This window comes from Erithacus rubecula, assembly GCF_903797595.1.
Source record: "Erithacus rubecula genome assembly, chromosome: 5".
NCBI lineage: Eukaryota > Metazoa > Chordata > Aves > Passeriformes > Muscicapidae > Erithacus > Erithacus rubecula.
In genome coordinates this window covers 27,206,168-27,221,625 of record NC_136687.1, presented here as the reverse complement: position 1 = coordinate 27,221,625, position 15,458 = coordinate 27,206,168, and the positions used below count along the sequence as shown (strand labels likewise).

Here is a 15,458-nt window from a genome sequence, read left to right as displayed (position 1 = left end):
GTGCATCTGGAAACAAAAGATATGGGGGTCAAAATCCTCTAGGACAGGAATATAGGGAGTAAAAAAACCTCCAAAGCTTCAACAAGAGTATATAATCTTCAGCTCACACTAGAGAATACATCTATATTACATTTTTTCTCTGAAATATAGTTATTCAGCACTACCAAACATGGAGAGCAAAATCATATTCAGTTGTTCATGTATTACAAAGAACTGGAAAAAAACTGCCGGATTTTCTCAATGGACATCTTAAATTTAACAATGAGGTCCTGAATTTGTGTGTGACTCTGCTTGATGAGACACCTGCCATCATGTGGAGGTCATTTCTAGGTCCTTAACATGACACTGAACCTTGTTAATGTCACTCAACATCACTGTGGAGAGAGATTTATTCAGCTTTTCTGAAGAGTATCTGGAGTTAAATTTAATTCAAAAAAGATTACTGATTTTTTTTTTTCACTTTATTTGCGATTTCAATTGCAGGGTTTTGCTTCTATGAATCTCCTACACTTTGATCCTCAAGTAGGGATTTTTTTTATTAAAAGTTTTTAGGTGTTCACTGCTGCAAACACAAACTAGTGAAAAATACCTTTAAGTTTTTCAGTACCATACTCCTGCTTATTTATAATCTAAGTTCTTTTAAGAGGCCCTGCTTGCTTATCTAGACCTGTACCTTGAATAGCTCAATCTTTGGGATCAGAATTATGTACAGAACTCAACAGGAATCCATAGAGATTTTGTGTAGTTGTAGTGCTGTCCCCTCTTGTTACCCAAGCTGATGACATCAAACATCTTCTCTTTGGCTGTTAGTGCACACTGACAACTCTGCTAAAACAGGTTTAGTTGTCACTATGTCTTTTTCCTGTTTGCTGAACAAGGTATGATTTCTTTTTTTCTCTAGATGAATTCCCAAGTTTTTACCCATCAAAACATCCCAGTCTTGCCCATCAAAGTTTTAACTTTTCTCCCATCTTTGTACCATAAGCTTCTCTGCAATGCAGGTTGCTCTGCACATGCATTTTCTACACATCATTGATGAAGATGTATTCAAGTGGTCTCAGCACCAGTTTTCAGGAAGGTTGTATTTCTGACTTTACTGCTACAAAAAGTGACCACTAAGCAATATCCTTCTCTTGGTATCTTTTAATTGATTTTTTAAGTCATGAAAAGGACATATCTTCCAATTCCATCTTAGGTTCTTTAATAGATCCTTACCAAGTGATTTTTATCCTTGGGCTTTTTAGACACTATTTTAGCTATCTACAAGCTTTGTGAACTCAAATTCTCCTTCATACAAGTCCTACACTTTTTCAGATGACTATGTTTATCCTGTCTCTCAGTCAGCTTACTCTTTATTGCCAACTCAACCATCCTATCAGGATTGGAAATTGTTCACTGGTCTGTAGCTTAGCTTTCCCTCTAGACTCTCCTTTTTATAGGTGACAGCTGTGTTGGCAATCTGTCAGTCCTCTGACATAGAGGCAATCTGCAATGATAGGTGAAGGCACCTTGCTCAGCAGTTCTGCAATCTCACATGCAATTTCTTTCAGAGCTCTTTGATAAATGCCATTTGGTCTCAAGATCTCACCAGCACCTAGCCTATCTATTTAAAAGAATTAAACAGAATGTGCCAGACCATGTTGACTTAAATCTTCTGGCTTAGCTGCTGTGGAGAATTTGGCTTCTCTGTCAGTCTTTATCAATGGATACCTCTTCTTATATCTTTGTCATAAACTCTTGGGCTAGTTCCCTGCTTTGGGTTTACTTGAAGTTTGTGCTACCATGATAAGCATAATTTTCAGATAATTTTTTTTTTACACTTGACCTGCGTGCTGCTGTGTTCTTATTTCTTTTTGAATTGTGGCACGTGTTTTATCAGTGCTTCTAATGAAGTATTAAACAGCTACCAGAGTGTTTGTAGGTGTCTTGCTTTTTGCCTATTGTTTGTTGTTGTTTAAGGGGGGAGTGTGTAGGTTTGTCTGCATTATTAGCTGTCTTTGTTTCTAATATACTCCAACTTCTTTCAGATTTCACTTTGATTTTCCCGTCTTGCAAGAACATTTACCCTACTGTACTGTGGTTGCTGTTATGGAGTAGCTATTCCATGAATGCCTCTTACATATTATGTTATCTTCAATGCACTACTCAAGCTGCTGGTTTTGATTTGGATGCTATTTGAGATTTATTAGTTGTTATAGCAGTCATGTGTCACTGGAATGCTTTTACCTCATCATAAGCTGAAATATTTAGCCTCATTTGCATGAGGTCATGAGATCTCTTACTATTACTTCCTTTCTGAAACTTGCAGTTTTTCTTCTTTCACTTTCCAGTCACTGTTTTCAAGATGTTTGTGCTGTTGCACTTTATGTAATCTTTCCCATACACACCCTGTACACCCACCTGTGCCTTAAGTCACGAGCCTGATAACTGTCCTACTGATTTGTTTATTTTCCTACCAAGTCTTTGAATGCTTGTTGTACTAGGGCTGTTGTTCAATACCATACAATTTAATTTCCCCCTTTCTTTCTCAAGCTTTTAGCATTGATATAAAGCTCTTGCAAATTCTGCCCTGGCTTCCTTGCACTGGCAGGTGCCAGTCAACTGGAATCATGGGCAAGCTGATCTGCCTTCCTGAGCAACAGCTGAAGCACCTCTGAAAAGGCTGCAAACCCCTTCACAGCCCACATCAGTCTGTGAACCAGGTGCTTAGAGTTTTCACTTGGCTTCTAATTTAAATACTGCTCTACAGCCTTTTAGGGCAACTAGTAGGTCTTGCTCTGTTTTTGTGTATGATATAACCTGTCTTTCCTTTTTTTTTTTTTTTTTTTTTTTTTTTGTCGAAAAATCTTTCCCAGTTCTTAGCATACCAATATTTCTGCAGAAGAAACAGGTAAAAGCATGAGATTGAGTTTTGTGAAGTCTAGAAAATCTTATCCCCATATTTAGAAACATTTTTATATTATAAATGAAGAAATTCCTAATGTTACAGACAGTGAATTGGTACTTGGAAAAGTACAAGATGGAAAACTACCAGCAAGGAGGAAAAGAAGTAGGATTGAGGTGGAGTATCTTGTGATGATTCTTGTTTCCTGAGTCACTGGCAATATATTATTTTGGTGTATACAAGAATTTATGAGTAATTCACACAATGTGAGATTTGACTAGCTAAAAAATGGCATTTTTAAAATGCATTACTAATTCCTATATAAGCTTTTAGCAAAGCTTGGTGGACACATAAAACTGGAAACTACTGTAACTCTAGTTCCAATAGACTCACCTGTACAAGCATCATTCAGGATAATACCTTCTTCTTGTTGCTACTTCACAAAGTAAGTATTTTTTGGGCTGTGAAACACTGTTGACCCTCACCCTCCCATTTTGTTAGCACAGACTCAGCTTAAAAGGATCTGAATTCTGACTGATGTAAGTGTTCTAGCCTTCAAGTTTCCACAACATATTTCATTATGAATTGCATCCCCTCGCATAAGGGAGAGATGAACTTGTAATGTATGTACTCTACACACTGAGTCAGGAATGAAAATGTGTAGAATACAATTTTATGTTAATGGCTCAGCATGTCAGAGATTATCAGAGACTCTATATAAATGCTCTGTTACAAAGCAAAGTGAGGCTAAGGTGTAGTAGTTTAATGATAGTTTCCACCAGGGTATATCTCTTATTAGCAGATAAAGAAGTGATGCTATTTTGTTCAGTTCAAAAACACATTTCAAAACAAACTTCAGGTGAAAAATCTCATAAATTTTTGATCCATGTAGTACATTTAATAAGAAAGACTTAAACAGAAGCCCATGATACTGAAATTTATTTAAATTCTTGAGCACACAATATTCATAACATTTTAGCACTTCCCAATGAGATATTTACTGTATGTTTCTACAAATTACGCATTCATTGCATAAAACTGCATTCATTTCTCTATCACCATACCATATAAATTATCACAAAAACAGATGAACCAACAAAAGATTCTTGAATACATGTAACATTGGTGGGCTGAAAATAGCAGTCATAGCTTATCTTCATGGTAAGCAGCTCTAAATGAATCCCGCTTGAATTCATTTAATTAAGAAGCTGAAAAGAAAGAAAACATGTTTAAATGCTGAAAAATGCATATAAAACATAGCATTAGAATTATTTGAAAATAATAAGAACTTCAAAACATTAATTTGAAAAGTCATTTGGCATTTGTGTAACAATCTCTTAAGTTTTTATATTCAATTGAGTTATTACTAAGCAAGCATGAAAGTTATCAAATAAAACATAAGTGATTGAAACTTAAATTTGCCTATTTAAAAAATTAAAAAGCAAAACAGTCTTCAAACATCTGTTCTCTTTAATCAAGTTCTGCATCTGCTTTTACTACTTGAAATGAGAAATCTCTCCCAGGGGATGTATCAGGTTTATTTAAAACCATCTTTTACTGCTGAAGTGGCTCTAGAGTTGGGAGAGTATAGAGCGATTGGCAAGGCTTTGTAGGGCTGCAGACTCTTAAATTCTTGGCATTTTAATAAATTAAGAAGTTTCCAATGATACTGCTGTTTCTTTACACCTGGAAGGAAACTTTGTATTTCTACAGTGTAGATATAAATTGTGTGTCACACCTTTCTAAGTACTTTGCAAGTCCCATAGACTGCGAAATGGGAACACAGAGACACTTGTGCATGACTGTGGACTATACAAACTCACAAGGAAGGAGCTACTGAATGGAAGTACTGCCTCTAGCTTTGCCTGGTACGTCTCTCAGCTCCTAGATATGCTGTGTGCGCTAGCATAGAGGTTGCAGCAATTTCACCAGTTTTTCCATTCATGGTATTAATTAATTAATCATTACAAAACATAAATACAAGTGCTACCAGCTTAAAAAACTGTATCAGTATAAAGGTGTTCACTGGTGCAAAAAGCTGACAATCTTGTCAGGCAAGACATGCAAACCAAGGCGGAACAGATGGCAACTGGCTGGGTGCTGGAGGGTGAAGGGATTAACAACAGGGAAAACTAGCAAGAACAATTTCATGACGAGGTGAATTGTAGAGGGCTGAAGAAGGAACTAAGGAAATGCTGAGCACATATGACTAAAAACATAACCCAGCTCTAGATGTACAAGACCATGTATAGGAAAGGATCTGAGAGGAGAAGAGAGAGTATTAATGGTAGTGAAAAAGTTTGGAGAGAAGAGTGGGAAAGGATGAAGATTTCAATAACGAGAGAGGTAGCATTGATAGGCTTAAGAGGCATAAAAGACTCAATGATGTAACAGCAAATAAATACCAATACAGCAGTTTGATCAACATGCCACTACCACAGCTGTTGATCTTTACTTTTAGTCTGTAAGGGAACTGCACCTTTAGCATGATACAAAATATAGATAAGACAAACACTGAAAGTCTTAAAACAAGTGTGAGAGAAAAATTCTAGGGCAAAAAGCTGAAACTCATCAAGTTCCATCTGAGGACAAACTTTCTTATTTCAAGAATGAGAGAACAGTGGAACAGGCTATCCAGAGAGTTATGGAGGCTTCTTCTATCAAAAAACCTGCCTGGAAGTGATCTTGTTCAACTTTTTATAAATGAACCTACTGTAGCAGATTAATTCGTCTCCAGGAGTCACTTCAACCCCAACAATTCTTTGACTCTATAGACTACAAAAAGCCAAAACACCATGAAAAAACCATAGAATAGACACAAAGAAGGAGATGTGGGATGGGCAGTTTCTCAAAAATCAAGAGTAACAAACTGGACAGCATCTGTTGGGATAGATCTGCAGACAGATCTCTTTTGCACAACAGGGTGAAGCAGAACAGGAAAGCCTGGATAAACTGTGCCCCTCCAGACATACACTAAATGAGAATGGATAAAACAGGTAAAAGTAAATGGCAAACTGTAAGACTTACAGGGAATGGTGATAACCACAGAAGGAAGTTCCTACTGGCAGAAGAGCATCCAAATTGTTTGCCACAATAAGAAGCATATCCTTCTTAAGAGACCTGCTATGGGTCCAGACATCTAGAATTCAGACCTTCCATGTTTTAAAAGATTAGAAACCAGCACTGCTGTCAACACTTCCCATAAAGAAGAATATGGAGGTTTGTGAATTTTCAGGAATTCAGCATGCTGTTAGATAGTTTAGACGAACAGAAGGAGAATCTACTGTGTTGCCTTCCATTTCCATGGGCAGTTTCTTTCCTGAACAATATTATGTTTAGCCACATGAACAGTAGTAGTATACAAAATATTAAATGTAAGGGCTTTGTTTTGACAACTGTGTATTATTTTTTTCCTTGTCTTTTAAAATAATCATGATTTCTCCTGTTTTAAAGAAAGTAGCCAATTTTGCTGGGCACTATAGATCAACTGTGAATCCTGGTATTTATCAGAAGTAGATTTACCAATTCATAAACTTAAGGTGAATCAATTTAATTGTGCATGAAATATCTAAAAAGCTGTTAGTAGTGCTCATGTTTATTAATAAATTTAATTTCATATGTCTGTAAATACTATTTGTTCTACCTAGTAATATTATTCCAGTATATTTTCAAGAAATAACTATTCTATTTTATTCACTTACATTTAATTTCAATTTCAATGTTATACAGTATTTCTTTACTGAAACTAATTTAATTACAAGGGTAGATGTGTATACAGTGAATATGAGGATTTTTCAAGCTCTGGGGCATCTTGCAATTTGTGTGTCCTGTTGCATTGACTATCCTTCCCCAAGCAATAAATGAATACTTTATGTATGACTTAACATTTATGGGTTTTTGATGAAAATAAGGCATCTTTTATTTATCATGCTTTGCACAGCTTACTTCATTTTTTCTCCTAGCCAATAAAGAATATGTGTTTTCCATTCCATCAATACATAGTTCAGAAGGCTGATTATTTTTTATTATTTCACTAAAAAAAAATCACATTACTCTTGTAAATAATACTGAAATATAACAGCTAGGAAGGATAATTGGATGATGAAACATTCAACTGCAAGGCAGGTTCTAAAAAATTAAAAAGCTACTTAATAAAAAATTATGAAAACAGAATTTTCAGATGTTCATTTCATTTAAATTAAAAAAACAAAAGATAAAACGCAGGCTTGAAAGAACAATTTAAAGTGTTAAGAGTAATAAAATTGTGCTACAAGTTTAATTCAGAAAACAAAGCAGAAAAACAATATAGGACAGTTAATTAGGTGCAGCCAAAGCTAAAGAAAAAAACAATAATTTTTTTAATATCAGTAAAATTATATTAATTATATGATATTATTTATACATTATATAATAATAATATTCACTTTTCTCTGAATCCTTTTAAAGCAGTGTTATAAATATTTACATGCCTAAAATTGTCAGTAATACAATAGTGTGCTTGTGTACTGATATCTTCTGTTCTTAGCATCCTCTCTCATTCTTTTTCATATTCTGTATGCTTTTTGGGCTGAAACTGCCTAAGGTGTGGTTTCCAGGGATCCACACTCTTTCCTGACTAGCAAAGTCAACTTAGAGTTCATGTTTTTGGCTCATAGTAAAGAATAGTCTCTGCACCACTCCCATGTGTATGAGTTGACAGATGAAATTCTGTGTTGATATAGTGACATTTTACTGCTCAGTTACTGCTTATCTGATATTTAATACATCATTTATTCATTTTAAATACTAAGGTGAGAAGGTTTCCAAAAAAAATTTTCTAAGATCTACCAACACACTTGTCTTATCCAGAAGGAATTATAGAGAGAAAATGCTCAAGAGTATAAAATAAAATTATTACATAGTCTTTCAATAGTTAATGATATCAATTAAAGTGGAAGTTTCAGCAAAATGAAAAATTTCATCTTGTTCCCATATAAAAGGTGGATTAATAGAGCCATGAAACAGTCCTGCCATGGCAATAATGGCTCTTGCAGAGAGATTTGCTGCAAGTGAGCTCGTCCATCATGATTGTGTTCACTCAGTGAATAACCTTCATGATAACCCCCACTTTGCATCACCTTTCCCAGGTCAATGCTATACTGTATAAAAGTGTTTTACCAGCATATTAATCAAACAATTTTTTGACCAACACTAGCCTTCAACAAGAAAATCCTGTGAAAGAATCAAATCAGAATTGGAAATGCCTGAAGTGGATCAAAAAGAGACTGTCAAAATTACTGTCCCTCCCTATATACATGCCCTCTAAAAAGCACCTTATAACCACATTAGAAAAAGAAATAATGGTTTTTCTCCAGTTTTTTACTCTGGCTTTATGTTTATCCACCTCTGCTTTGATTTATCTTCACTACATGGAGGTCACTGCAAAAAAGAAGATGCACAGCAGGTTGTGTTACTGTTTTACTTTTTACCAATGCATATTTCACAAAGGACTGAACTGCTTGTTCAGTGCCAGAGAATAGAAACAATTTAGGACATTTGAATTTTTTTCTTTTTTAAGTAGGATAGTTGAAGTTAATGCTTGAGGTCATTCATAGAGCATTAAAGCAATTTCAGTTTTCTTTAACTCTTGCTTTAGGCAGGCCAGCATAATGCTACTTTTTTCCTGACAGATCATTAGTATGCATTATTGTTAGTAATGTTAGAGGCAAAGCTTCACTAGCCTGAGGACAATTTATCACATAAAGACTGATAGCTTCAAGGTGAAATCTACAACCACTGAAAGGAAAAGGATAGACATATTTCACATCTTAAGACATATCTGCACTGGGATCAATTGATGAGGCATGGAACTTCTTGGAAGATCCTAGGGAATTCAGACAAGAAGATTAATGTATTTTAGCATATGTGACTGAAGCCAAAATGCACTATACTAAATTAAAAGGGGAAAGAGAAAATAACAGTTTATATACTTGATCCTCCTTAGTGTTTTGCCTGTTCATTAAAATTCGTAAGAACTATCCACAAAAAACAAAGTTGTTTCTCTAAAAAACTCTATGGGATTGTGATGAAGATGACATGTTGAGACCACTGATGTGTCAAAGAATTCAACAGTATGTTCACTTAAAATAAGAGAAAATGGGGTCAGAGCTACCCAAGAGACCAACAGAAACATGAAAGATTTAACACTGGAAAGGACCCAATAAGTTAACTACATGTCTGTGAAACTAGTAAATGGAATTTGATAATAGCAATTTCTTTGTCTTCAGTATAGTGTTATTAAACAATCAAACTAATCTGAAGCAACCTAAATGTCAATAAAACAGCTTAAAGAGACCAATCTCTGCAAAAATGAAAATAGTTCTGGAGTCTTAGAGCAAAAACTAATAGAAAAATTGTAAGGTAATAGCTGAAATGTTATATCTAAGTTGGTTTTGCAAGGCTGAATCCTTTTTAGTGAAATATAACACAGAATACAAAACTGGCTGTAGTACTAATCATGCGGCTTAATCAGATAAATTGCTTGTCATGCATCTGTGCTCAAACCCTTTTAACTGGTCTGCTTTAACAGCCATGCTAACAGTTGCATTTCAGATCTTTTTGGTTTGCTTCTTTCATTCTTTCTGCTTCTACCACCTTCCATTGACTTCAGTGGTAAAGATTAAAGATTGTTTAGCTGAAAGCAATTCTTAAACTTCTACAAAGCTATTACAGTCTATAGGATGAGAATTTAAAGACAGATTACCTGTATGGGTAGCCATGGTATTTGGAGCGAAATATTGACAGCAAGAAGCTGAAGAAAAAGACCACAAGACCAAGGCCTACCAGACATATTACTGGAAAAAAAAAACCAACTTTGTTTATTAGTACATAAAAGATTTAAAACTACAATCCCTACAAAGAATATTATTTATGTCAATCATTTATAGAGAATTTTGACACAGTTAAATACAAAATGTTACTGCCTTGACTATTGAAGCCCACTATCTTCTGAAAGGATTTCAAACAGATATGGAAATAATATTTATGGTTATTAGGAAAAAATGCATTTTCAAGAAAAAAAAGCAGAAATTTGAAAGTCAAATGCAAACACCTTACTGCTGATAATGGATTTAATAACCCATTAAATTATACATATCAAATATAATGTAATTTCAGGTATTTGCTTGTTCATTTTGGAAAAAAAATTACATTTAGAAAAATGTCCTTTGACTAATGGAATCATGTTTTCCCTAGCCAACCATCTATGGCTGAAGTAGCAGTTAAAGGCAGCTTAGTAACTACTTTATCTAGTTATTAATGGCTAAAAATTGTTCTAAGTTCCAAGGCTGGCAGCCAAATCACTTTTTACTTTTTATATTTGCTCACTAGCAATATAAAACTACAGGTTCTGAAGGTAAAGAATGATGTAGACCTTTTGATGTCTTCCAGGTATCTTTTCAAAGAATGAACCAACAAACTAAATGCTAAAATTAAGAAACAATATTTGGACATCTTTTGGCATCCTGTGGAATAAAACCACAAAACTTTCTTGATTGTGATAGCCCACTCTATTGTATAGATATTTTTTTTTTTTTAAAAGGGGGACATATTACAAAATGTGGTGCAGCTCACCAACATTATGTTTGGATTCTAGTGAACTACATTGATTTAAAAAACTCTTCTTATACTATTCCTACTTTAGCAACCCTTTGCTATTTAATTGCAATATTCATGCTTCAAATGTGTGCTGCCTTTGAGCGAAGGATGAGCAAATGTGAAGCCAAGGAAACTGACAATGATGCATTTTTTCATTAAAACTGACCATGTGGAAAGTGACATATGTCAACTGGAATATAAAATTTCTACAGTTATTTTGAGAAAACTAGCTATGTACAAACCTAATAAACACATTTCATTATAAAGAAATCACCACTCACAAATATGATTTCCAAGCACGGATGAATAAATTGGAAGCATGAACAGTACAAGGCAGATAGACAGAAAACATTCACATAATGACCACAAAGAGCCTGAATTTTTACTGCAGTCCACTGATATTTCACTGTGCCTGTATTCACAGGCCCAGATCTAGATCATATTCCAATTAAACTTACGTCACTGTATCCTTTGACACCATTAAAGGTAGCTACTGTAGAAGATATTCAGAATTAAGGACACATCTACAGCTTGTGGAAGGAAGGACACCCTCAAACCACTATAGATTTGAGAGATCTAGTCATACAATCAGCTATTATTAAGAGTTCCAGAATGTTTTTTAAGAAAATAGTGTAGGAAATCTGGTATCTTCCAAAGACCTTCAATGGCTTATATGAGATAAATATATTAGGGGATATAAAAGGTGCAAAGGCAGATGGGCATATTCATTTCAACCTGTGTCATACTCAGTAAAACCTTGTTTGAGATAACAGTGAGGAAGTTTGATTCTGGATAAATATTGTGTGTCTGGATTCATATTGTGTGTTTATGTCATTCATTGACAAGAAAATCTCACAAATATTCTGAGTAACAACAAAATTCAGAAAAACACAAAAATTGTACTTCAAGCTAAGTATCTTTAGACATTACAGATTACAATACGTTCTGTATTATACCTACTGCTGGCTTTCTACCTTCCTCTGGAGACACAATACTGGCAAGAGTACCAAACAGAAGAATTTTCACACTCTTTTGGATATTGTCATCTTAAGTGAAAAAATTCATTTTGAAAACAGTGTTCTTTATATCACTGACTTCTGATAGAATTCAAGAGTTAAAAAGTATTTAGGCAATGTAGTAGAAATACTGTGTCAAGCTGTAGCTTGGCTGAGAATACTTAAAGCATATTTTTACCATTACTACTTCATGTGAATGCAGTTTTATCAACAGAATTTTTATGCTTTCCTCTTTTCCAAATAACTAAAGGTAAACATTGGTTTAAGGTAGAGACCTTCTGAAAACGAAATCATATATTCACTTGTAATTTTGTAGTGTCTTCTAACTGTCTAAGCATTAGCTTAGCTATAAAAAAGTACAACTTACTTCTCCTTTTTCCAACATCCCCTTTGGAGGTAGCAGCTTCATTCAGGAGCACCATTCCCATGGTGATAGCAGCATCTGTATTACCATTGTCAAGGAAAGCAGCAGATGTGTGGATACCTCAGAAAGCCACAAAGGTACATCTATGAACTACAACTTCAAGTTCATAAAACTAAACAAGGTATTGACATATAAATCTGCATATCACAATCTATAATGTGCTGATACACTCACCTGTGGCAAAATTGTGTAGGATTTTTCTTTCTGCATTCTGGATTTTAAAAAAATGGATTCAAGACACTTTAAAGGACAAGTCAGCAAGTAGGATGCAAATTCTGGAAATAGCCATTCCCCAGCATTCTAAAATATTCTGTATCTTGGTAGCAAAGGATTCTTAAAAATGAAAACGGTAAGATCCAGAAATTATTCACTGCAATTGCACACAATTCACCGGTTATTTGATTCAAACTGAAGCAGTTGGACTGGTTTATCTTTCTCTGCATTTAGATAAGACATTAACTCCCTCTTTAGTGTCATATTGCTTAATAGTTTAGCAGAGAAACATCTCAGAGGCAAAGTTCTCAGTCACTCTCAGTCTTTTGTTGTCTCATTATAACTGTTACAAATGTGAACAAGTACAGAACGATAAAACAATTTCACTAATCTAGCAAGCTCTTAAGCCATTCTCCTAATTGTTTATTTGAAACCATATAAACAAAAAAGGAATGGTTACTACTGTGTATAACATCTGTTCTGAAGCAGAGGCAAGCCTGAATGGCACTCTGAAGCAGGTGTGAATCATGAGAGCCATAGGTCACAACAGCAGGAAACACAAACTAAACACACTTTACAGATGATCAAGTAAGGTTGGAGTTTTCAACATTACTTAACCCAGGGCATGATGGCTACAAATTTCCAGAATAGGATGTTATTATTTATGCACACAATTCAAGAAAATACTTCTAACATGCTAGATCCATAAGTAATAACTGTTTCTTGTAAAATTACACTTGTACGAGTGGAAATATATTTATATTTATTATTTTAGGAATGTTCAAAATTAGAAGAAAATGCTCAAAGACATCTGAAATTTTCATTGTAAAATTTTAATTAAGGTGAGCTTGAGAAAAAGGGCTTAGAACTGTCAATGCTAACACAATTCATCAGAGATGAGCAGCTGATTCAGGTTTGACTTCCAAATTTTTACTTGTTAAGACTGAGATTCATGAGCATGTAAGACTGGGAATCTCCAGTTCTACTGCTGTGGTTCCAGGAGGGAAAAAGAACTGGATGAGAATCATTAAATTCTTTATTTTGCAATGCTACAAAAGCAAAATAAAGATGAATTAATTGAGACATTTGTCACAAAAAGGGCTGAGAAAAAAATTCCACATATATTTATTAAAGAAAAGTCCCGAAGGCAGCATTATCTAGTAACTTTATTTTACCAATTCCTCATTTAGACTTATAGCAATGTTCTTCTCCTTAGTTTAACAGTCATGGGGGAAAAAAAAAAAAAAACCAGTCCCAAGATGTAAAGGTAACTCACCAGATCCTCTTGGGGAAGTGCTACTTTTTGCAAAGGTTTTGAAACGACTTGTAAATGTTTTTTTGTTTTCTTTTCTTTCTTTTTTTTTTTTTTTTTTTTGTTTGCTAGATTATCTCATGCAGTATCAGTACATAATGTGGTTCTTTGCTATTTCCCTTACCTGGCTGCTTCTGAGAAACAAACCAACCACCCACGCACTAAAAAGCCATTTGGGAGACAGCCCTTCTGTAATGTAGTTCTTATTTTCTTAGCAGACCATGACTTTAATTCACTTTTCTTACCATCAGGAACAACAATCTCACAAAATAAGTTGTTTGCTCTGCAACTGAGAATTATAGATCTGTAACCACCTGAATTGTGCTGGGCTTTTTCTCCCCTCTCTTTTGGAGCTTCACATCATTACCCTTAAAGCTTCCCTCACGCTGTCATTATTTTTATTTCAGTTGTTGCTTTCTAACTTTAGTCATCATTGCTGAGCTTTCAGCCTCATTGGCTGCCTTTTACCTTCAATGGTACCAGCTTCATAGCCACACTCTGAAACTGCATGGTACTTGCCTCAGTTCTCTGATGCTAAAATAAAAATTCAACCTGAGTTGTCATTTTGATATAATAATTACCTTTTTCCTACAGAATATATAGCTTGTTACTATTTTTCACTCATTTCCAACATTCTATTTTATTCCTTTGCACTACTTCAATATTCTACAATATAAAGCAACAGTCCCAGCTCTGAAAATAATCTTTTACAGTATCGCAATTCTTTAACAGTGCAGAATGTAAAATTTTACAAGTGGTGATTTGGACAGTTTTTCATTTGCAAAAAAATGATGCATCAAAGATGTACTTATTTTCCAATTCCTCTTTATCTGCCTCACTATGCATTATGAATCTATTTTGAAAAGATGAGGGAAATGTGGCACTCAGATAAGCCATGGCAAGCAAATGTTTTAAATTCAGATGCTCATGTTTTCTGATAAATGTATACCTCTACTGACTTTTTTTGGTGTAAATCCTGTTATATACCTTCTCAAATTATTACAGTTTTACATATGAAACTTCTGCCTTTCCTTTTCCCAGCTGATATATGCTTTTCATAAAAACTGAAAACATATTATTTACACAGGGCTTTTGAAAAGGTGCTGAATTCTGATATAGGAAAAACAACCGTTTTAAAGTAGGATGAAAAAGACAGAGATCATCACAATTTATAAGCTTATACAGAAAATGATTAGCAGTAACAGAATAAAATAATCACCCCCGAAAAAATCAAGATATTTTATCAGAAGTAGGGAAAAAAATAGACCAACAAATCCAAACAAAACAAAACAAAAAATACTGTATCAGTAAAATCCAAAATTATAGATATCCTGCAAAATGAAACTAATTGCTAGTAAATTTAGGATACTTATTATTAGCATAATTTAATTGAAAATTTAATTGCAGAATGCCCAAAAGGAAGAAAACCTGATAATTCCAAAGTTTATTAATGTAATACATAATTTATATCTTTACATCACAAATTTATTCATAATTAGTAGTAAGTGAAGAATGAAAGAAGGAAAAAAAGTAGCTTGGCTAGCATTTAGTTACTTTCATGGAAAAAAATTTGGTGGACTCATTCATATTCAGTTGTATTTCTGCCAAGGGTGCAAAATCTGGCATTAATATTACAAACACATAAAGAAACAACTACCTTTCAAAATGCAGATCATGCAGTTGCTTAATAACACATGAGCAAGAAAAACTAGAGAACAAAATATTCATTCACTTGAGTCTGTGCTCAGTTTGCTGTTAGCTAAAATGGGGATAGATTATCATGCAATCTTTAAAAATTGCTGGTTCAATTTATCAGACATGGAACAAATAAAAGCACATACATTTTTTGTCAAGGAGTAATATGTTCAACAGAAAGATCTACAGTGATTTTGTCTTCTCTCTTTTGTTTTTGTTTTTCTTTTTTTTTTAATTTTGTTGTTGTTGTTGTTGGTTTGGTTTTTTGCTGGGGGCTGA

General features: G+C 34.2%; 1 protein-coding gene across 1 annotated transcript in view; it reads right to left on the bottom strand.

Moving 5' to 3' along the window:
• Positions 1-3,807: 3,807 nt before the first annotated feature.
• The window catches only part of TUSC3 (tumor suppressor candidate 3), a 105,298-nt gene continuing 93,647 nt past the window's right edge, over positions 3,808-15,458 (bottom strand). The window contains exons 8-10 of the mRNA XM_079306752.1: positions 11,903-11,977; positions 9,627-9,717; positions 3,808-4,092 (exon numbers count right to left, since the gene is read on the bottom strand). Coding sequence (XP_079162878.1) covers positions 4,077-4,092; positions 9,627-9,717; positions 11,903-11,977 — 182 coding nt within the window. The 3' untranslated portion in view covers positions 3,808-4,076. The remainder of the gene's footprint in view (positions 4,093-9,626; positions 9,718-11,902; positions 11,978-15,458) is intronic.